The sequence below is a fragment of the Rhyacophila brunnea genome, unplaced genomic scaffold (assembly GCF_057557595.1).
Source record: "Rhyacophila brunnea isolate RB1 unplaced genomic scaffold, BYU_Rbru_1.0 scaffold_5, whole genome shotgun sequence".
Classification (NCBI taxonomy): Eukaryota; Metazoa; Arthropoda; class Insecta; order Trichoptera; family Rhyacophilidae; genus Rhyacophila; species Rhyacophila brunnea.
Window position 1 is genome coordinate 45,902,131 of NW_028233170.1, and position 25,458 is coordinate 45,927,588.

The 25,458-nt window shown below is 32.9% G+C and overlaps 1 protein-coding gene across 21 annotated transcripts in view; it reads left to right on the forward strand.

Moving 5' to 3' along the window:
- Nucleotides 1-25,458, forward strand: part of by (focal adhesion protein tensin) — a 779,028-nt gene that overhangs the window by 745,786 nt on the left and 7,784 nt on the right. For all 21 annotated transcript variants that reach the window (XM_085955416.1, XM_085955417.1, XM_085955418.1 and 18 more), the window contains 3 exons: nt 23,144-23,341; nt 23,828-23,956; nt 24,777-24,906. In XM_085955416.1, the coding sequence (XP_085811542.1) occupies nt 23,144-23,341; nt 23,828-23,956; nt 24,777-24,906 (457 nt within the window). The remainder of the gene's footprint in view (nt 1-23,143; nt 23,342-23,827; nt 23,957-24,776; nt 24,907-25,458) is intronic.

Here is a 25,458-nt window from a genome sequence, read left to right on the forward strand (position 1 = left end):
TTATTCTTTAGCTAAATCATAACTATTTAGTAATGACATTGATTCCTGTAATTAATTCATTGTATTGTCATTATAAAAAAATGTCTGCCGTGATTAGATCGATATAATATTGCCTGTAATAAATATTATTGAGTGGTCTATATTATTAACAATTCAAATCAGCTCTACATGTTTCTTAGGCATAAGTAATTATTATATTATTATATTTGCATATTATATTTTTATTTATTACAGGTAGCTTAATGATCTCGGCTAACTTCAATGCATTAGGAATAAAACTAGTACTACGTCAACGATAAAACTAGATAATATTATTTTGTTTTTTCTAACATACTTGCAATTATTTATTTTGTTTTCTCGTAATGTAGCTGTCACATATTTTACTGTCGATGCATTTATTAAAAACTTTTTTTACTAGTGGCAAACTCTTAATAATATTCTTTATTTAAAAAATATGTTACTCTTTTATTCGTTCTCTCTTTTTTATATTGTGTTGCAATTTATAAAAAAAGATATCCTTATTTGTGGTAGGTAGGCAATAAAATGGGGATACTTAATACAATTTGATCTATCCAAAAATGGTTTTTATTTATTTACATTAAAACATTGAAGGAGGCATAGAGTATTTTTCGCACGTACAGTTTTGCTTACATATACACCTACATACGTTATCGAATATTATAAGATGACATCGATACGGGTTTCCCGCAATCCGAGGTCGTATGTAATACAACCTAGACAATATTTTCCGTTTATAAGCAAACCATCTTTAGATACATCTTTACATGTTAGCCATATGATATTATCGTATTGTTATTCAATAAACAGCAACTACATATTCATGCTTAGTACATTGTATTTCATTTTGCATTTTATTCCGCCTAAACCACAGCTTTTCGACTACATTTTGTCAATATCTTCGAAGAAAGAGTATACAACTTTTCCAAAATAACACAATTGCAACAATTCATCGCGAGTAAGCATAGCATCAAATAGCAGCATGGATTGGTGAGGTGAGTGCGGGTAGAGGAAGGCACCTACATCCAACCGTTACTCACTCGAGCTTTTAGACGAATGTGATGCTGTCAAATGTGTCTAAACTTAAATCCACTGACTCATCATATTGATTCGAAAAAGCTCAACTCAAATCAGTACATATATTTTTTCATTCTGTGTTCCTGTCGATTTTTAATTTTCGTATTTTCTTCTTCTTCTTCTTCTTTCGACCATGTCCGTGGAGTTTGTATTGACAGATTTTGTTTTATGAGAAATGGATGTCAGCCACTTGCTCAACCTATTAGGTCCATACTCTGACTCATACGCAAATTGAAAAAACAATATGTGTACTTGCCAGACCCAGGATTCGAACCTGGGACCCACGACGCAATAGGCCAACGCTTAAGCCGCGCGGCCATCGAGGATGTGTAGTGTGTATTTCGTATTTCACTCGCACAAAATTCCGGACTATCGCTAACTATGCATAATAAATGTTATATGAATTAATCTCTATCACGCATATAAAAAGCAAACAAGTATTATATTATGAATTTTCAAAATTTTGTTTGATCTGATGATCAGGAGGTTTGGGATTAATCTATTTTGATTATTATGTACTCGTATGTGAACATGATGATGCATTTTTATATCATTTAACGATTGCCACACAATCACTGTTGAACTTTTAATTAAGTACCACATTTAAATAACACGTTGATTATATCTAATGGCCAAGTACTCCAAACTTGCCATTCGCGGTGTTAGCACTAAATGAGTTAAGTATTCAAATGTCCATAATATTTATAATGTAGTATACTAAAGTGAACCACTCATTATAGACGTGCAATAGTGTGTGTTGCTACCTTCAAATACACCAATATTGAATGAGCGTCAGTCCATAAACCGAGAACAGTTGTCAGAACAAAGGACAAGTGTATTTTTGACACGTGTCTAAGTTTATCCCATATTCATCCACAATCGAGATCGGTTGCTTGTTACTTAGGTACTCCACACCCGTTAGGTAATTCAGTTCCCATTATTTCTGAGCTCCCTGGTTGAAACCTTCAAATACACCAATATTGAATGAGCATCAGTGCATAAACCGAAAGCAGTTATCAGAACAAAAGACAAGCGTATTTTTGACACGTCTTTAAGTTTATCCCATAACACTCGAGATCGGTTGCCTGTTTCTCCATACCCGTTAGGTATTTCAGTTCCCATTATTTCTGATTTCCCTGATATACAATAGGCGAAAAGGCATTTTGAATGTGATAAAAATTTGCAGAATTTAACGTGTTTTTGTTTTTATTTATTTTTTTATTTATTACCTACATTGAGTCGATAACAAGAGTATGTTAATCAATATAAAAAAATAATAATGTGTTTCTTTATCTTAATTGTCGAGAGTAAAAAAACTCTTATTTGACAGAAGAATATTAATTCAGACGCTTCAATGGTACAGACCAGTTTACGTGTGTGTCAGACCGGAGCTATTCCGTCCATGTCCATACCTTGAACCGGCAAAATGTCCATAAATGACTTGAAATGAAAATCTTTATTCCACGTTTATTGGTTCGTCCTCGTAAAACGCAGAGGTCGGCCGTATTACATAGCGATTCGAATGCACACCTATGTTGTTTTAGGTGCGTGGGCTAGCTAAAATATACACCTAAAAAAGGCAAAGGTATTATCATCTCTAGTAAACGTGCTCTGTTATGAAGGCATGTAATAACTTATTCTTTAAATTAAACACTTTGACTGCACAAAGTAAAAATATTCATTTGTATTGTTTTATCCCAGTAAATAAAACACTTGAAATGTACAGAGGTATTTTGGTAACTTCCACGTAAATGTAAACTAAAATTTAATTCAATTTTATAATATTACACTCACCTGATAAACTGAATAAGGTCAAAATGGTTTCATATATAATCAAAATATTCCAAAAATTCTAGGAATACATACCGGTGGCGAAGGGTGAAGGTAGGCTGTTAAGATTCGACATAAATAGTGCATACTAAACTTTGTCAGTCATACCTATTTGTTTTTATTGGAATAAGAATATAATTTGCAAATGGTGCTGGTTAGTTTTTAAAATTCAATTAAGCCCTGCTTACCAAACTATAATGGTTAAGACAGTACTCCAGTGAAACGGCAAATAATTTTCAACTGTAGGTGTGACGAAATTTCGGACTGGCTGGCAATCGGAGAGCGATAGTCGAGTTGTGAACACGTAAATTTGTTTTGTGATGGCGATGGGGGGAATTAATTCTTAAATCGTGTAAAGATGACTAAAAAACGTTTCCCATTTACTTGAAAAAGAAAACATGTCAATGAATATATTATTATTATTAGTAATATAGCAATACACGTAAAATTAAATGGAGGCATGTTGACTTTTTATGACAAATTATGTTTTGTTCTGCACGCGTCATTTGCACAATCTTCGCGTCGCGTAGTCACGATCGTTATAGTTAGACCGTGCCCCAGCTGAAGCATAGCCTTAAGCTATGCCATGGGTGACCCGATAAAAAAGTGCACACTTTGTCAGTCATACTTTTCATTGAATTAAGAATACGTATTAGATTATAGATGTATCTATTACGTTATAGATATTGTTGTTTTTTTAATTCATCAATCCCTGCATAATTATACAAAACCATAATCGATAAAAAATATTCTTCTATTTATAAAATATCTTAAATTATGTATGGCTTAATCTTAATGCCATAATTTTAGATATTTATAGATAAATGGATATTTTTTTACTATTATAATTTTACCTATGGCTTGGATTAGGCAAGGTGTAATGAGATTTTACAAACTAACAAAACTATCTACATATTGTAGTCTTAGTTCAATGAAAACAAATGCCGTTTGGTGTGCACTATTTATGTCAGGTCTTAACAGACTGCCTCCACCCTTCGTCACTGATACATACGGTAGTGTTTTATTATAACGAACTCCAAAGAACCAGTAAACATGGTTCGTTATGAGTGATCGGTGAAAAAAAGAACCTTGTCATTTTTTTTAATTTAATAAACAAATTAACAAAATAATAACCCATTTACAGAAAACTTTTAGTTACTTATGAATTTTTTTCTTCTTTTATTTTGTTAACTGTCAATTCAGTTGAAAATGTCCCCCTGAGGCGGACGAAACCGGTCCTAATCTATTGATTAAAATTGGAATAAGTACTGCAAAAAAATTGCTTTTTATTAAATAAAAACAATTACTTATGAATACCTACCTACACATAATAATAAATGTTTATACTATACGAATGAATATAAGTTTCCTACAACAATATGCTGTCTACTTAGAAAAAGTAATTCAATTCAGTTTGTTTTGTTTGAATAATATTTAATTCATTGATAATAAGTATGTAATTCCACTATAAGCTAGTTTATTGAAAACTCTTGTTGTAATTTAACTACAGAAACATTCACAAAAAATATATATTTTATGAATCGATAGTCTGGCAAAAATTATGTTTGTCATAATGAGTTTGTTTATTCACAAATATTACATCTTTGTGAATAAATTTGTCTTTCAAAATGCGAGAACATGTCTTTGTATTCAAAGAATTTCGTCCGAAATCGATAAACCACCTATAAAACCATTTGAAACTATGCGCCGAGTAAACTGTGAACATTGAGAAAATTATGTTGTGCAATGTTCATTATTATTTTACGCGAAGCGAAAATAGAACTGCGTAACGATAGAAATTTAGTGCATATGTATTATTGTTCAAGGTGCCTATAAAACTGTGATGACGGGTTAACTTAGTTTGGCAAGCGCAGTGAAACGAATCACCGTAAATAATGCTGGAATTGGGAGAAATTCGGTCAAACAAAACATATTATTGAATCTAAAGTGATAATTAATTATTCTGCCCTGCTAAGTAAATAATTACGAGTTTAAAAGAACTTTTTATATACAACGTTTTTAAATTTTCTGTTGAATTATTATGCTCAATATGCTCAAACTTGTACTTGATATGAAGTAAATAAAAAACAAACAAACAAACAAATATAGAATACTGAAATGTCAATTTTGATTTCCATAGTAACTAACGCACGTATATATTAATAATTTAGTTGCTGGAACTACCCCCTTTGCAACCAATAATAGTCTAACTTTTTACGGATTTTCTTAAAATAACTTTCCATACAAAACAGAAAACTGAAAATGAATTCAATTCTGCTTAAACATGGCTAAAAGTATTAAAAAATGCATTGGCATCGTGTTCTGATATATTCTAAAAGTTTCAAATGTCTAGCTAGTCAGGAAGTTAGTTAAATATAGATTGCAAGATTTGCACTGGACAAACAACCACCGGACAAACAAGAATACGAGCTAATAAGAACGTTGTAAAATACAGTGTTTTTGACTTAAGTGAAATGAGAGCCGATGTTTTAAACTACCTTTTCTCTTATATTATGTAAAATTATTGGATTGTTTTGACATAATCTTTAAATATACAGTGTGTATTCAATCATCATCATCATCAGTCTGAATCTATACACTGCCGGCTGAAGGCCTCTCCAAGCTGATTCCACCTCTCTCGGCCCTGAGCGTTGCGTTGCCACGTATTTCCGCAGAACTTTATCATTTCATCGATCCAGCGGCCTCTAGATCTACCTTGCGGAAGTTTTGTACCTCTTGGATTGGTACCACCGGATGACTAAATTTTTCCAACGATTGTCCCTTCTTCAAGCTGTGTGTCGAGCCCATTTCCATTTGAGGTTCTTAGCAAACTCTATTACATGGGTGACAAGGGTTTGCGATGTAATAGTATATTCAATAATTTTACATAATATAAGTGAAAATGTAGTTTAAAATTTGGGTTTTCTTTTCACAAAAATCAAAAACATTGTATTTTTTATTATTTTTTTTACGACCTTTTCCCGTCGCTGACAACCATGTCTTTACATGTATATGACGTATACCATCGTCTTAGGTAGACGAATTACAATAAAAAATCCTCTTATCATATTATTATGCAGACAACTGCTCGCCAGGCGTCAAGTGCCCGGCACCATAACTTTTCCTGTATACTTTCGTCTTAGGTATACGAATCACAAAAGAAAGTACGTCTCACATAGTACTATGTATACAAGTCTATTAGGTAATATTATTATCAATGAACAAAACCATTAGAGATGTATTGTGTATCGTAGAGATGTACATTGTTATTCTTTATATCGTGGGTGCGAAGTATACTTACTGTTTAATACAATCCAATTTCAACATACATAACTTGCGTTTTGCAGACAACATTGCTGTCTTTGAACATACATAACTTGAAAACACCTCATATATAATATATCTACTTAAAAAAATCTCATTTCAAAAAAATACGGGATTCTGTCAGGCGTCGTATTATTTTCAAATGTGTTTTTTTGATAACCGGACAAAACAGAACAGCCAGGGGATAAATGAAACATTAATTTTTGTGGAATCTATTTAGGTTAGGTTAGGTTAGGTCATTATTTCGTTGTATTAAGTATATAATTTGATTTATTATGGCGTATTGAAAATCTTTGCTATTTAAAATCTATCAATATATTAGAGATAGGACAATTTCAATATTAAATTTATATTTTTCCTGATAGGTTATAGTTGTTATATTTATCGTTGTTCTGTTTTATCATGGAACCGTTTTTTTTTGTAGTAGGTAGATATATATCTGAGATGTTTCATATTATGTATGTTCAATATAATGGAATGTTACATTCTCAAATCTTGTGAATTATTCGTATAATAAAAGAAAAATGGTTTATTACAATCCAATTTACTTATTTTTATCGCGCTTTATTATTTTGGTATCCACTTTGCGGCAGGCTTGTAGGCGGGTAGTGCGTCGAATGACCGAGGGCGGCTGACAGCGATTTTACTTATAGCCCGAGTGGGCGGACCGCCCCTTAGAACAAGACAATTTATTATTATATCACTAACTCGACAAGTACATAAAAGACTGTACTTCTAAGAAATTCAAATACAAGCTTTCTACAATATACTTAAAAATATAACTTGTTTTCTCCATGCCGAGTTCGACTACTTGTCATTAATAGATTGTTATTGTCAGGTATATTATGTGACAACACTTGCATTATATTGCCCAACCATTTATTTGTACGTTAATTGATACAAAGCAGTAATTCTCTGAGTGGATACTAGATAACTCTACAAAAGATCTAGACAGTAAATCATGGCCCCCATAACCTGAAGCGGGCCCCCAGTGTAGGATCTTTGGCGGGGCCCCCTACCTATCGCTAAGGTTAAAGGCAGTGTGACGATATACAGTTGCGTATTCTAAATGGTGTTCGAGGTAAAATTAAAGGTATTTTTTATAGTTTTTTTTTGTATTTTTTAATACACCCACTTGAATAATTATTATGGAGTTGTCAAATATCGACAAACAATAATCAAAAATTCCTTCGCACAATCATATATTTTAAAATGTTAGTATGCTTGAAGGGAAATAGCGATATAATTTATTATAATTATAATTTATTTATCTAAATATAATTTACTATTAGTGCAATTTTATGATTTGTGTTTATTTCACTTGGTTGGTCGATCCGCCACGCCGGGCCCCCCTTAAGCCCGGGACCCCAGGCTAGAGCCCCGTCAACCCCCCCCCCCCTTGCGGGGGGCCATGCAGTTAATTGACTTACCATTTTTATCTTGGCTGCGACGATCTGCCAAACAATAAATCTTCTCATACTTTCACGTACATAATCAACCCATCCCCCACTTCTGTCATCTACATACTGACTGACATGTTGACTGTAGAATGAGTGAAAATATATTTTCATTAACAGAAATCATAAGTTTAGTATGAATGGCACACTGTTCGAAACCGCATACGGTTTCAGTCTATGAATGGCCTCTTATCCTTCTGCCTTGTCTTCCAATATGAAGGTTAGCTACCATTCTTTTATTTTACTGAAAAGTAACTTTGGTAGAACCACTGACAACAAATTCTTCGTCTTCTCTAGCCCCCATGTCCTGTGATTAACTGAAGCAGTGCACATTTGTTATTTCGCATATTAATAAAATTATTGAGCCTTTTAAACCCACTTTTAGAGTGCTATATTATTATCATTATTAATTCACACACATCTCAAAAGTGTGTATTTTATTACCCATTGCTTGAGTGAGAATCTATCACTAAAGCAATATAAATAATAGAAAACGCATAGCCATTTAAAAGACGTATTGATTACACTAAGATTAAAAAATTACAAAATAAAATAATACAACATTCCATTGCAAAATTTTATCAATATTTGTAAGACTTATAGCTTTTTTTCTTTGTTATATTATTTGAATTTAAAAAATTATCGTTTGATAAACGTGTAACACATAATTGGCTATGAATATATAAGTAGGCAGTAAATCGCCTAACGAACTAGGCAATGGCTTTCGATTTATTGATTTATAATCAATGAGGGTATGATTTATTCGTAAATTATATCTCACATGGTCAGCGATTATTCATAGTTGCATAGACACTTCGTGTTTACCACATATATGGAATTTATTGATATATAATTACCCAGATGTATACACAGTTCCATAGAGGTATTATATCCATAGTTCCATAGAGGCATAGTTCACTCGCCGTTTCTGTGATATTGTGTATAATAATCTCACTACTTTGTTTGACATTGTTGGAAAATTTTATTTGAAACTTAGTAGGTATGTACAGGGTATTTATAACTAAATTGAATTATTCATTCCATCGTAATAATATTTAGTTATGTAGACAGTAAATATCAGTTCATATCCCTTAAAATATTAGTGTTGTTAGTCAGTAACCGTACCTATATCGTGTTTTGCTGCCAAAAGTTGGTAAGTCGAAAATTTAGGTATTTACAGTTAACGACGGATTATGCGTATATATATTATACATATCTAGCGTAGAAAAAAAATCAAGGTCGATATAATATAGAACATGCACATAAAGCACATAGAAATTAGCATTATGCCTCATTTTATAGGGCATGTCAAACATTCAAATTGCAATTTCTCCATAACATGATTTCGAGACTTACCAACTTTTGACAGTAACACACGATATATTTACTTAATTATTGTAGAATTTAGGATACGGGTTATCTTATGAATATATCAGCTATTCTTACGAAAGGCTTATAGCAGACATGTCCAACTCGCCGATTTACCTGTCAATCTTCTGAAACCCATAAGAATTGAGTCGTGAAAAATCATGACGTACTTTCAGTTGTAATATAATTTGACGTCATTACGATTTTAAAGAGGAAGCATTAAGCAGTTCTATTTTTGCTTATATAAGTACCCGGTTTACGTAAAAGTAATTTTTAAATTGATTTGTATTACGTCACGGTCTGACGTAGGAGTGAGAGAAATGGAAGATTTGAGGCCCCACGCTTTAAACGAAGGTGTAGTTTCTTTAATGTCCCTGCTCCATTGGCATGCAAGTCAGACGATTTACAATCTTTTTTGCGTGGAGCACACTACCAGGTTCGTTGGATTGGACAAACGTGTTTGATATTTTACTCGCTGAGTTGCCAGAATTACATTTGATGTACGCAATCATTCGGACTGATGGAAAATCTGATATTATCTTTTTAAAAAATTGATTAATTTATTAATTTACATATTGGAAAATGATAGATTTAGCAATTATTATTTTATTTCAATTTATGTAATTCTTGAAAGAAAACATCAAGTGAGTGTAGTTTTCACTCCTGTATTATTTTATGTAAATCTACATAAGTATAAATAACACACAATTTTAGGATTGACATTACTTTATCATTATGTTTAACTATCGCAACTGTAAAAGCTCGAATTTTTTACTTCGTTCGTTACATTGTCCGTTGGTCAGTAGCAAAGCATAGACAAATCGGACGAACTATTAATTATAATAAGCTCAATTAGCTCATCAGGAACGCCTGTGTCGCAGTTATGCTCTTTTCATAGTATTGTCGATGAGTGCAATCTGTGTCCAAAATGAAGACCAAAACATCATGATAAGTGGGAAATCAAGCATTTCTTTGCTGGTGTTGTTATTTGTCCTCAGCCAAATATAATTCATTGAAGTTAAATAAATAATGACAGTGGGAGAAATGTTGCTAATTTTGATACAGGATAGTTGATCATAGCCTACATGAAGTTGGACATGTCTTCTTTATATGATCGATTTCTATTGAGTTATGAATTAGTATCTGCTGCACCATTTAGGTACAGAAGGGGAAAATGTATCAGATTCAGTAATATTCCTTAAAAAACAGGATAAATCAAATTACTTAGTTTTATACCCCGTTTACACGTTAGTGGCGAACCTGCCGGCCAAAAAACAAACTACGAACAAATTTTCAGGTTGACTGATTTTCACTACCTGTCAAATAGTACGAAACCATAAAATGACAACATCGCGTCTCACTCACTCTTAAAAACGAATTGGAGAGATCGTCAGCACTTTTACGTGTAAACAGTTATTGTCACGATAGTTTAAAATACGCAATATTACTGCCAGTAAATCCATGCACGTGTACAGGCGCTAGTAGTAAATGATGTGACAGATGTTCACCGAAAAGACTTACTTCATATTCAGTAGATACCCATTAGACTTGCACATCGTTTTTCAATTCATGACTTCCTGACTTTTACCCAAAAATATACCTATCGATAAAAATCAAATGGTTTTTAAAGCCTATTATAATTACACATCGTCTAATGTGGTTCTACCCAAATACCACATACATACATAATTAATACTATTATGTATTTCAGTTTTATTTTTGAATCATTATAAATTTATTGTAAGTATCCAAATTAATATACCGTGCGAGAGGAGCCATATAAATTATTAATGTTGCCACACCCATGTTTTTATATAATGGCAAGCCGATTATCATATTATTATCATTATTGTATATACATAAATAGTTAGACATAATAATATGTGTACAGTTTGTCTATATCGTAACATTAATAATCAATATTATGTATATTGTATAGTATACGTAGATATATCAAGAAGCGATAAAGCGATTGATTTTACCCTGTCAGGCGTAACAGTGTTTCCGATGTGACCACATGTCATAATGAACAATATCGTATAAGTAAGTAGGTACCTATCGTCGCAATGATATGTATTTACTGTCATTTAAACGTCATCAGTCATCGCATAGGTACATAATATGATGATTTGATTGTAATGTAATAACATGGGACCATTTAAACATGAATATGCGCAGATGTCATTTTTTCTCATGCGCAGGATTTACGCAGAGCTAATATGATTATTGTTACGATTAATATTATCCAATGTACACACTATATAACGCCCGTTGCATAATTTTATCTCGCTCGAAGCCCCTGCAACCGTGTCTTGTTTCGAGTCAAAACTATCAAACCCTCGCGCTAATGTGGTACTTATGCTTATTCATTAAACTATTTTGAAGGGTTCGCAAGTTATGCTTTGCACAGACCAAGATACATCTGTTCGTGAACACATTGTATAAAAACTGTCCACAAACACTTTTATCAATATATTTTAACATATGTGACCATTTTTTTGTATTGTTATTGCTCATACTTCGAATACTTTGAAAAAAATGACAACATTATATACGAAATATGCAATCGAAAATAATCATTTATCGCAAACAGGTAGGTTACCGCATTGTTCAAAGATAATTAATAACAAACACTTACATCGTAATTCGGAATTCAGTGCACTACCCTGGATATAGTCGGCCTTCAGCAGCCTTAGGTATCTCCAATTTTATTATATAAGACGGTACCTAGTAGGTAAGTTGCATTAATTCCAGTTGGTTTGCAATTATTTCACGTCCAAGTAATCATTGAATTGAATCAAGAAATTAAACAGGGGTCAGCTGCGAAGAAACATAATAATATGTGGGTGTTTAAGCAATAAAATTGTCGACTTGGTTTATTTATAGTTTTATTTTGAACGGTTTATAATAGTTACTTATTTACCTGGCACTGTACCTGCCAGTGTTTTATTGTTATTTATATTGAATATGATTGTTATATAATTTTCGGGATATAAAAGATTGGCTGTATTTTTTAAATACGTAAGTACCTTATCTTGGTTTGAGATACTATGAGTTAGTGCCAGAAAAGTAAAAAAATAGATTGATAGGTAGGTAGGTAAATTAAATATCATAATAATAGACAATTTGGCATAGAGAAAATATCACTATGGAAGACACTTGTTTCTTAATTTGAAACCAGATTTGAGATTGAAATCATCGACCGATTCAGAATTAACTTGCAATTCAAATTTAAAAAGAATTCAACTTGAACTATTTTTTTATTCAACGAATAATTTATTCACAAGATTTAAGAATTTGACATTCTTTTTATTAAACATAGGTAAGTACCTACATAATTTTGAAAACAGAAAAATAGTAACTACATTTGGAAAGCGCTTCAGAGAGTATTATTGTAAGAGCCACTAGTTAAAATTTGTCTCAATTAGATAGGATTCATATAGCATTGTGGTCGATGTGCGTGGGCGCGAATCCCGAGAGACGCAGCTTCGATTTCTGCTGGGTGTCGTATTTTTTCAAAAACGATTTTTTCTACGGGTTTATATATTTTGTGTTAAGTGTTTTCAAAATTATGTACCTACCTATGTAAAATGAATTCATTACTGACATTAATCCAATTTGATTTTAGCTAATAAAAGGATATATTTATATATAATTAATTTGTTGAGGATTAAAGAAGTACAAGTGACAAATAATTGAAAATCAGTTGTGAACTGTTTTCACATCACCATAATTCGCTACCGTAAATCACCACTGTCAGAATGCAAGCGTCGAATAGTCATTTTGTAGTTTAGTATAAGTAAGTGTTTTTATAAGGTTGTTATATTTACAAAAAATGTCCGAATGGCAAATAATAAAACTCGGAAATATTCAAAGTCAGTGTTAATATGGTTGACTTGTGCGATTCTCCAGAATGTGCAGAGGAGCGTGTTGCCCACTTGGCCCGCCTCCGTATCCAATGCTTTAAATAGCAACTTGTAAAGTAACTCGTTATCAGTGGTATGGCGAGGATTTCAATTAACGAAAAAATATGACAATAGTTTCATACTGAAAGTATACCAAAGAATTTGGACTATGTAGAAAAAGTCTTCTATTTTTAAATTTTCTATTATGACATTGAAATTATCGAACAAATGACGTAAGGTTAAGATGGTAAACTGCACATATATTAATAAGTTACATGTGAATTGTACGTAAAACATTTCACCGTGGCACAATTCGCCGTGAGCTTTCTTATCGGAAAGAAATGACCGTATACTTATACGGTCTCTAATTTTATTAGATTCAATATGAATTTTCATGGCTGATTAAATTCAAAAATTCATGAATAATTTAATAATTAAAACCTAACCTAACCTAACAAATAATCCAGTATATCGGCTATTTTTGAAATTCCTGTAAACTATAAAGTGTAAACTGACTAGAACCGTGTTTTATTTAGACATGAATTATATGTCAGTACTATACGACCCAAAGATGTTGGACGGTCTTACGGCTATACATTTCCGATACAACATTTCTCGGTGAAGTGTGATACGGCGAACTGCATACGTATAAGTTTCCGGACACGATATTAATATTGCTAAGTTGGCATTTCCGCTTTTCTAATGCACTTAATGGCTGTCACTTTTTGATATTCATTATTTTTACATTGTTTACTAACGATTCTACAGGATTTTAATACTAAATAATAATACCAAAATGTACCTATTATTGTATGCCTATCTCAGTGATTCTCAACCGGGTATCTAAGAGTCCTGAGGCTCCGCGAAAATTCACACAAACTTTTTGATAATACAGTAAAAATTGTCTTTTGATTGTCTTTTCATGGACCCTGTAAATTTTCAAATAAATCTCATTATGGAAGTGTAAAGGTCTTTTCAAATGAACCTGCGATGCGAAATTACTGGCAGTTGACCTTATCAGTAGACTAAGATCCGTTGTTTGCTTCACTTTCATATTATTATATTTAGGCTCCATTATTATAGCCTTATATTGGCCTGAATTTATTTATAACCTTATAGGTACATTAAATTTGTTCTCTGCTTATTGTACATCTAATAAAATATGCATACAGCTAACCAATTATAATATAATACAAAACAAACGTAAATCGATGTTCTAATGTCTAAATCTATTCGAAATCTGACCTAATATATATATGACGAAAATGACTTTTTGATAACCTACTACTAAAAATAAAAAAACTGCCCATCGATTGCGAAATTCCCATATATGTAGTTATTTTAACAAAAATGATACACCCATTTTAGTCATTTTCCGTATCTGATCATTGCAGAAATAAACCTGTAATGGCCCGTATCTTGCCTCTAAGCTGTCAAGCGTGTTGCATGACGTGTGTTGAATTCAGCTTCAAAATATCACTTTCGAATTATTTAAAAGGTAAAACAGTAAGTAATATAACAAATTTGGATGTTTATCTTTGTATATAGGTATGTCACATTTTATTGGTTTTTATGCTTTGCTTTACCACTTTTTACGTTACGGGTTATTGGTATGCTATGTAGTTACAACATGTGTGAACTACACTACCAACAGTCAGATACGGGATATTAAATATTCTAAATTTCTAGCTTCCTGCACAATTTGTAAAGAGTCACTTACGGGATATTGACATTAGGACATCGAAATGTGGTAGCTATATTTTTGAAAAAAATATCAATGTTACATACTTCAACATTATTACAACTTTTATCTTCGATCTATGTTTAAAATATAAAGTAAACACAGTTTAAAAAAATGTAATATGTGAAGACTACATTAGATCGGATCTCATCCGCCTCTGAGCGTCTGTCTAGCTGTGAAACATCATGATGGCTATCACCTTGCTCGCGCCATATTAATTCATAAAATTGTTTCGTTTAAAACTACGTCGATTCTAATTTCTAATGGAAGACGATTTTATTGATTACAAAACTGCTAAAAGATCAATTTATTAGTATTCGCCATGCGAGGTGATAATATGTTATTATGTTATATCTCACGTAATGTATTTTATCACCAGTGGTGTTTTATATAAATCTATACTCTTGTATTTTCTCCGTATTATTACAATACCGTATTGTAGCGAATACAATGAGATAGTTTTAACTTTAAATAATTTGTTCTAAATTATTTCGCGGATTCGATGTAATAAATTAGCTAAATTTTAACTAAAAACAGACAAAGCGTTGGAGCGGACCCTTTTTTGAGCTGCTTCAGCTCCGCTCCGGGACCTAATACTTGCTCCGGCTCCGCTCCAGGGTCTGCTCCGCTCCGGGTTAAAAGCTTTAAGTATTATATTATGGATACAAATGTTAAAAAAATATGTAGTTTTAAAATAATCGTTTTTTTTCATTATTAACTCTATTAAACAAAATTACCGACAGCAAATAGTCTCTCATCATTTGCCTCTTTTATCAAAAAAGTGAGGATATTTATCACTCGGCAGTGTTGCCGTATTTCAAATAATTCCAGTGTTGCAGTGTCAAAATATACTATTTTCATTGGATTTTAGGGTGAAAATATAATAATAAAAAAACATCAGGAGCAGAGCAAAAAGATCACTACAAATTTTCAGTGCTCCGGCTCCGCTCCTGCTCCGGGTAAAATCGCATTGCTCCATTGCTCCGAGCTCCGCTCCAAAGCTCTTATAAATAGTCCTGCTGCTATTGAAAACGATTATAATAAATGCGACATCACTGACAATCTCAATGGGTGCGAAAATTATATTAATGTTAAAAGATACCTACTTATTCAATGATGCCTGACTTGTAACAGATCTCAGATCTCAAAAAAAATAAATAGTCGAGGTAGACATACGGACTTGTCACATTTACTGTATGTATTGGAAATTTATCACCTGGAATTGCCTGTTGTGTGTTCGGGATTATAACGAGTTTATTAATAGGTTTACGAGTTTGAAGTTTAGTCTGAGCATACAACACATGTTTTGTAACAAAATGTCGTAAAAATCTGATGTTTCAACAAAAGTGGAGTTTGTAATTTGGTAGTGGTCTTTTATAAAGTCTCCCATATTTTATAAACAGTTTGATTACTTACCAATAATTAACACATACCAAGTAAGTATTACTTAATGAATTTTCCGATTTATTATTATTAAGGGGTATTATTAAATTAAACTACGGCCCACCAAACACGTAGGTTTTAAAAGCATTTTATTAATCATTAACGGCGCCAAGATGACTGTCGTTCAATTGACCCGTCCAGATGACGTCAGCAAGCCGGTGGCGTCCACATCATCATATCTATACCCACATACCCTTCACAAAAACAGTATCAATGCTATTTTATAAATAAAACACTACATTTTGGTCACGTCGTATTTATTTTTATAAAAGCACGCCACGCCACTGAGTAAAATAATATATATCTAAACACGTGAGACTAAACACGCGGATCAATATTCATTATCCAAATCATTTAATAACTCTGAATTTCAAGATATAACTTGGCAGTGAGAGGTTTATTGACTTGGCGGTAATTTTGAATACAGATACATAGTTCCACATAGTTCCGTTCAAATCAAACCTGAAGGCATAAATTAGAAACGCATCATTTTATTAGTTACATATTCTCTTTTACCATGTTTTTAATATCGGCAGAGCATGCGAGTTATAATTCAGTATACCTACCTACATAATCTGTAAACTTAAACGATGACATGATTTAAGCCAACTTCACGTGTGAAATATTATGTATTTTTTTCCGTTTAACAGAGATTCGTTTTTAGATTATTATATTATATACAGATTAAATTAAACGGGTATACTTACTGTTTTATTATTCTGTCAAATTTACTTAATTTATGTACTTTTTTATTAACATGTCACGATTCCCATGTTGTTCCTACTAGAGGTGTAGTGGAACAAGGCAAGGTAGAGGCAATTTTCGCGCCTACATCGATGAATTTTTTGGCGCCCATACAGACGACAGCCACAAACCCTACTTATAGTAAATCGGTACATCGTTGAAGCCAATGGCGCAGGGGTTCTTAAGCTTTTTGCGGTAGCGGGCGCATGTGAGATTTGGGTTTATAGTGGCGGGCGCACATTGAATTTCTATAAATTCGTGAAAACATTACCTTAAAATCGTTCAATTTTAAGACAATGTCATCTTGAATATCTAAAACTTCTTCTTCAATTTTTGGAGTGTCTTCACGAAGAATTTTCGCTGTGGAATTAGCAATTTTAGTAATGTTCCATCGGTTCGATAATGGAAAATTGCTGGAATCTATTTTCAAATTGGTCTAAAAGCGTCTTAAGATGAGTAATAAATAATTTTACGTCAAAAATATTTTCACCAATCACTTTTTTCATCCTTGGAAAATGTACAAGAGAATTTTTCGAAAAAATATTTATCCAAAACTGTATTTTAGCTATGAAGGCTTTTACAGAACTAATAATTTCTGCTATATTTTTATTTTTTCCCTGAAGTTTAATTTTTATTTAACTTAAATTGTTTAATTTTTCACAAATATCAATCAAAAACGCAAACTCCATCAGTCAATGATGGTTATCTAATTATTGTTCGAATGTTTGACCTTTTGAAATGAAAAATTGTTGAATCTCAAATCTTAAAAATATGGTTATTTTGTTGCGATTGCAATAAATAATTTTATTAAAAAAAATCCGTTTTAATACTTTGCCGGGGCCGCACGAAAATCGCTTCGCGGGCGCACATGCGCCCGGGAGCACGCAGTTCAAAACACCTGCTCTAGCGGCTAGCCGCTAGCGCAAACGCTGCCACGCGCTCATACCGCTCATCTAGATTAAACGGACCAAAGTGAAATAATATTTGACACTTTTTTAAACTGATATTTATATATATATATAATATGACTCCGACACCAACAGTCCAACACGGTATTTATTATTTTTTACGATCAGTTTGAGTTAGACAGACAGTTATGTATACAACCCAAATAAAGAAGAATGATTACAAATTAGAACAAATGTATATTATCTACAATGGGAACATGTTAATAATTAGCTTGTTTTTATTTATTTTTAAATACACCAAAACAAGTCTCATCTAATGATTATTCTAATAATGTACCTATGTATTATAATGATATACATATTGAAATATTGGTGTAAATATACTTACTTACTTAATATAAGTCTAGTCACAGCATTATTTTGTAAACATACATAATAAAAACTACTATCCAAGGTTTATTGAATTTCCAATGCAGGGTACTGGGCTAGGAATGTCGAATTTTGTAATATCGCGGTGTGATCGTGTGGCAATGTTTTTAGAAATATTATTTAATTTTCATGGGCGCATGGGCAGATGCTGCTTTTTCATACGTTTCGGCTAGCCGCGTGACATCACTATCTCTACATCGTGAGACGATGTTGTACGTGCGACCGGACTAAAGAATCCATTTATCATAAAACCTTGTTTTTTACATATACCTACTCAGGTATTGTAAAACAAAATTATATGTGATATTTTCCGAAAAATATTTTTTCTACATTGGCAACGGTTTTTAATATGAAAAAATGACCATAGAGAATGGAAATACGTCGCTAGTGTGCAGGCGTAACCAACGGCCCTTGAATTACTTATTTGTGATATTGTGTAGGAGTCGAAAACCTTTGTACGACCATGAAAATGATATCGCAAGAATGAGTTCACAATAATTATTATTTACAACAATATTTTTATGTCATAAAAACATCATCCTACGTCAATTTACACGTCCATGTTATTTTAAACAAAGCAATAATATTATATTGTCCGATATATAATAATAAATAATGTACCTATGCGGTGAACTTTTGGCTAAAAAAATCATCTTGTAGATGTACCTACCTATATTAAACAATACTTCAAAATTATTTATTTACATATACTTAGTGAAGTTTATAAATTACAAATTCAAAACCTTCAGTACAAGACATGGTAAAAACAAAAAAAGACTATTAAAAAGTATCAAAAGACGTTGAAATAGAACCAGTAGGTATTAGAAAGATAGAGTATACAGAGTAAATACAGAAATTATAAAGTAGATACAATATGGAAGTACGCCTAATGAGCCACATATACCCTGTTTTAAAACAACGTTAATCTATACCTACTCAGGGCTCGAAATGGACCGAAACGAACCGGAGCGCCGTTCCGATTCATAACATCCATAAAATTATCGCTCCGTCTCGTGGAAATATTAATTTGACGGTCTGAGCTAGATATTTCATATAATAAAAAAATAACACACTTATTTTTAAATCACATTTACAATTAATGTAGTAGGGTTCGTAAATTTTTCCATTTCGAGCGCTGTACCTACGCATTCTCGCGTAGGTGGAATATACGCTGCTATAATATAGCTGCATTTTGAGATAGTTGGGATACACAGGTAAATACTACCAAGAATGGTAGCTCTCATTTACATCGCGTGTTAGTCGGAAAAATACATGGCCAAAAATAATATATTTGGCCATGTAGTATTTCCATCAAGATATTATCTTCTCGCGTTTAGACTACAGTATGTAAGCATATTTAAGAGAAAGTTGGATAAAACTACCGTTAGTATCCATACAGACACAAGACTTGTAAAGGAGTTTCAAAATTTTCTTTTGAACTCGCCCCATCATAAATAAGGTCGAACTTCAACTGATGCGGGGCCCAAACAAGCCGGCTTAGAACTAAGGAATCACACTAAATCGAAAATAATAGTACTACGTCCAGCAGTGACAAGGGGTGGAGGTAGGCTATTAAGATCCGACATAAATAGTGCACACTAAATATTCTCAGTCATACGTATTTTTGTTCATTGAAGTAAGACTACAATGTACGAACAGTGTTGGTCAGTTAAAATTCAATTAAACCCCGTGACGTCCCGTGTGGGTAGGCAGAATGAGCGTCGCTTGGGGGTGGCAGTTACTCGAAAGGCGGCAAATTGAGGAGAATCATTAGGTATATATAAAAATAGGTAGGTACCTAAGCTTAGCTAAAATTCAGCTCATTGGTTGGAAACAAAATGTATTAATTAACATAATAGGTTTAACAGGACGATATTTTTTTGTCGGGCTCGTGATGTCTAGTTTACTTCCGTTGTTCTTGGACGACACGTCCTTGGTGAGCAGCAATGACACATGCAAGTTGTCAGGTGTAGTATTTTTAAAATGTATCTGAATCCGTGGACTCTCAATATTGTCTATTAAAGTAGAGATGGCATTTAAATTAGGTTTAGTGGTATATTTTGCTAGTGATGTATCCATACAACACCTTTCTCAGATATTGAAGTCATGAAAGGATGATAAAAATACTGTATAATAAAATGGGGCGGCATTTTGTCTAGGGACGTCACTGATTAAACCTTGCGTGTAACATCCATCTAAAAATATCTGAAATTATACCATTAAATCATACATATTTTTGGATATTATATAGATAGAAGAATATTTTTTTATCTATTATAGTTTGGTTATCCTGGGCATAATTAATGAATTAAAAAAAACTAACTAACACGATCCGTAACATGTATTCTTAACTCAACGAAAACAAATAAATATGACTGAAAAATTGTGCACTATTTTTGTTGGACCCATAATATCATACCAAAACTATTATGGTTTGGTTTAGGCATCGTTTAATTGATTTTTAAAAACTAACCAACACTCTCTGCACACGTAGTCTTGGTTCGATGAAAACAAATACATATTATGACTAAGGATCTGAACAGCCTACTTCCACCCTTCCCCACTGAAACATTGTTACTCAGTACCCATAGCAAGACGTTAACATAGTCCGCCCTTTTTCTATTATAATAATACTAAAATGTTTATTTATAGAATCCATATGAAGCATTGTAATACAAAACACTTACGATTGATCCATATACCTAGTATTATAGTAATATAATTTCTTTGGATATACGCAATAGCATACTATAGTATATATTATACACCATAGAATTAATTGGTTCTCATGCCATGGTCAATGATAAACCCTGTACATATATCTACATCAATGTATCATCATTTAAGGAATTTACTAATCGTATAGATACGATAGTAAACTTAGTATTGACAATTTTTTCACATCCTTAGCAACTTCGAACTCATCTGAACATCAAAGCAGGGTCAAAATAAAAATAAATTATGATGGATTGGAAAAGCAGTCAAAGTAGGCATCACAGATGAATAAATCAATTCTATTGCTCAGCAAACTATCATCTGTAAGTGTTATTATTGTAATTAACAAGTCATTGATAATAATTATTCTGAATGGTCTATTTTCTGCTAGCTACTATTAGTATTGTACACACAATAAACATTGACACGCAATAGTCATAAATAATTATGTAACCATAATAATTTTTATCCTTCATATTACATCAGTCATTCAATAATTATACCTACATGGCTTGTGTGTATCAATGAATTTATAATTATTTGTATAGTAAGTACATTTAGTGCTTATATTATGTATCTACTATAAAATGTGCATTAAATTTGAACAGTTACAAAAATTTATTTTGTCCATCATAAGAAGAGTTTGTATTAATTTTTTCATGTAAAACCGATGACAGAATCATTTCCTATAGGTACTTAGTAAATTTGTATTACTCAAGGCCTGAACAAAAACGATGCATAAGTGCGAGTGAGAAAGTATTCGGTACCCTTATAATCTCTGCGACACACGCTAGAGTAAGATAAAGGGTTTACAGATCTGGGAGATGGTTTGCTACGATGTAGCCGGCAAATCTTAGCTTATTGCATAACTAAGCGTCGATAACCATGGTGCTAAAATTGCTATTTTTTGTGTTAAACATAAAGTCAGTGGTAAATATTTTTAATTAATTAAGTAGAAAAGATGGTTCTGTGTGTTAAAATATGGTAGCCGTACTGATAAGCAAGAAGATGGTATTACGTTTCATAGGTAAGTTGATACATGTTCGTGATAATTTATTTGTATATTATTATATATGTTAATATCAGTGACCTAGTGTTTCTTTAAAATAACTTAAATTATGCATTAACGTAATAACGTATATAACGTAACATAACGTATATAACGTAAAAAAAATAGAAAATTATATTTTAATTCTGAGCGTCTAGTGCGAGCACTTTGGGCGAGCACTAGCGAAATGGTCTATGGTCTCGAACATTTGTAGACGAATGCGTTCGCTCGCCCACAAACCAAACGCACGGCACGCGGCTTCATCTAGCAATGCAACGGGTGGCGTCTAGATGTATCTATAGTCTATGGTATTACTTTATTTCATCGTAGCACAGTTCACTGTGAAATCCATGTTATCAAATAAATACGCGTTGATAGTGGAACATTGCAGACGGCAATGTCCCAATTTTATTAGATTCAGAAAGAACAATAATTTTTGTTATTTGATAGGTACGAGTTGATTCTTACGAGCACCTACTAGAATTTTGTATAACTTAGGTATTCAATATGATTGTATATCTAATTTACCTACCTACCTATTTTATTTTGTCTTTCGGTGGTTTTTATCTCACGTATTTTTGAGTCTTTTATTTAGACATGAATTGCACACATACAAATTTTACGTTCTAATTGGAAGAAGCGATTCGCAGCTCTGCAATGAATGTGTGATGTTCACGAAGACAGTTAGTAGGTACACGTAATTCATGTACAGTGCCACAAATTTAGCTTACCTAGAGCTACGACCCGCAGATGTCTTTGAAAACGTTGAGGAACCGAAATGTGCTCTGGTATTTGGGATTACGCAAGAGCTCGGAAAAATTGTTAGGTTCTTTAACGGAGTTGGAGAGGGCCTGAACAGTGGATCTTCATTCAGAGAAGAAACCATATGATGGCGTGATGCAATCAAAGTCTCAATAAATTTTAACTTGTATAAAAAAAATTAAAGAAAATTTTCCTAAATCATTTCGTAAATTTTCTTTCCTACAAGAACATTGTTCAGACAACAGACACTTAGGAGTGTGTCGAAGCAAAAGTAAAAGTGTGTCGATATTGACATCCAACTATTTACTCAATTCATTCGTAAGATAATGATATTCATATATATAGCAAAATAATCATTCTTATTTTTGTTTCAGATCTGAGCCACCAGCAATCCGAGAGTCCATTGAGCACATCAACGGAGGAATAGGGCACGGAGACAATTTCGACTCGGATGGTCTGACATGGCTCCAGCGACAGCAGCAGAGGCTGAGGACGAGGAGGGACGCCCGTCTTCGCCAGTCAAGACTTCCTCTGGACAGGTCCATGACCGGAAGGACATCTGCTAGTCACAGGTAAATAATATTGAGTTGTATTGACCCAATACATAATAGGATGGGAAGAAAGACTTCGAAAACATCATAAACGCCAAGCCGTCGATCGAAATACAGGAGTTATTTTATCACTAGGAAAATGTCTCGTGTATATAAACATATTATTTTCACAATAATTAATTAATTAATGAAGTCATCCAAATGTCCAAAATGTCTTCTAAAACCTTCCAATCATTATTTTTCATGCTTTGCACAATGTTCCCAATTATTTTGAGGAACCACCATGGTCAATGTAATATTATAATATGCACATAATATAATAATCAAATTAATAAGTATTTTTTAGCGCGTAATGCGAATGACAGCACACCATTTTCATTTGGTTTGTTCATTTGCCAACGACTTCAAAATAATGTTTTTAAAATTGGAACAGCACTGAAGACCCAATGCGCATTTCAGGCTTAAATTTTTGAAAAATGTTATATATAAAATTTATGACTTTTTTAGATTCGATGGCTATACCAGTGACACAACAGCCTTTGCTGATGACGACGATGACTTCAGTATACCACTCCACGTCCAAACCGTGGGGAGGACACACGCCATGCCAACACACGAACCCGTTTTACCCAACAGGTATTTATTTCGTTTAATGACAGTGAAATTCTACCCTCTCCCTATTATGGAATACAAAAGATTCGAATATTTAATACATTTTACTCATAATTGACATCTTAAAGTGTTTGAAATAACCAATACGTAGTTATCTAAAAACTCAAAACTAGTACTTTAAATTCAAAGATAAAAATCCTGTAAAATGTGCAGTGAACACTAAATGGTTATTTTTATCATTAAGATTTATATACCCCGTTTACACATGCATGGATTTACTGCTGGCAGTACGTATTATCGCGGCCATAACAAGAAAATGTACGTGTAAACATGCATTATCCTGCAGTTGCATGCATGTATCATAAATGTTCGGAAACTTCTGAATTTTCATGCGACAGTAGGGATTTTTTTCGATCTGCACCTGCGCAGTAGGACGATAGTGGTAAACCTGCCGGCAAAAAAACGAACTACGCTCATTTTGGGGTTAAGCAATTTTTTCGACCTGTCAAATAGTCCCATAAAATGACAACATCGTATCTTGCTCACTCTTGAAGAATGAAATTCGAGAGGCATTCAGGACTTTTACGCGTAAACAGTTTTTGTCACGATAGTTTAAAATATGCACTATTGCTGCCAGTAAATCCATGCACATTATTAGTTTGAGAAGTTCTCTACAATATATTAGAAACGTTTTGGAATAATTCATAGTTTTGCATCGATTTTACGAGATAATGATATCCTTTTTATTTTTATCGCATTAAACTTTGGTATGGTCATTGGTAGAGAACAAATTGCCAAATTTACATTAGAATGTATTTATGTAATTCTTAACACCATCTTCCAGGACATCCTCCCGCAAATTCATGAGCATAGATCGGCGGGTGATGCGTGAGAGAAGCGTCTCTCCTTCAGGAGTTGACATGCTGGACTCGCCGAGAGATCCTGGCATATTATCATCACATAATGGAACCATGGTGAGTAACCCCATTTGCCATTTAAATCACAAGGAAGAAGCTTTTTGATAGCACGAGATGTCATAAGTTGTAACACATTATTCTCTTGACCATTGGTAGGCCGCAGACATTTTCTGGTGGTCTGCGAATTTTTGGTGTCCACTAAAAATCTTCTAATAACACCCGTGCATTGTGTGCACAAGTGTTTTTGGATTGTGTTTTTGTTCTTTAAATAGATTAATAGTTTTACGTGACGAAATCAACCGCTATTTCTGTGTTAGAAGTCCACAAAACGATCGATATTACCTAAGTATGCTCCACATCTATATTATCTATAGACCGCACACCACTGATCAACACAAAGGAATTATTTAATGTTTATAATACTTTCAACGCAATTGTCATGAAATTATCATTCCATTTGAGGGGTATAAAAGCATAACCGCCACTATCCACAAATACGAATTGTTCAGTATTTAAAAAAAACTATTTTAATGTTCCCTTTACACCCTTTTGAGTGTTTTTGAATTATATTCACATCCTATTAGATTTGTTCTTCGATTCGCAATTCCA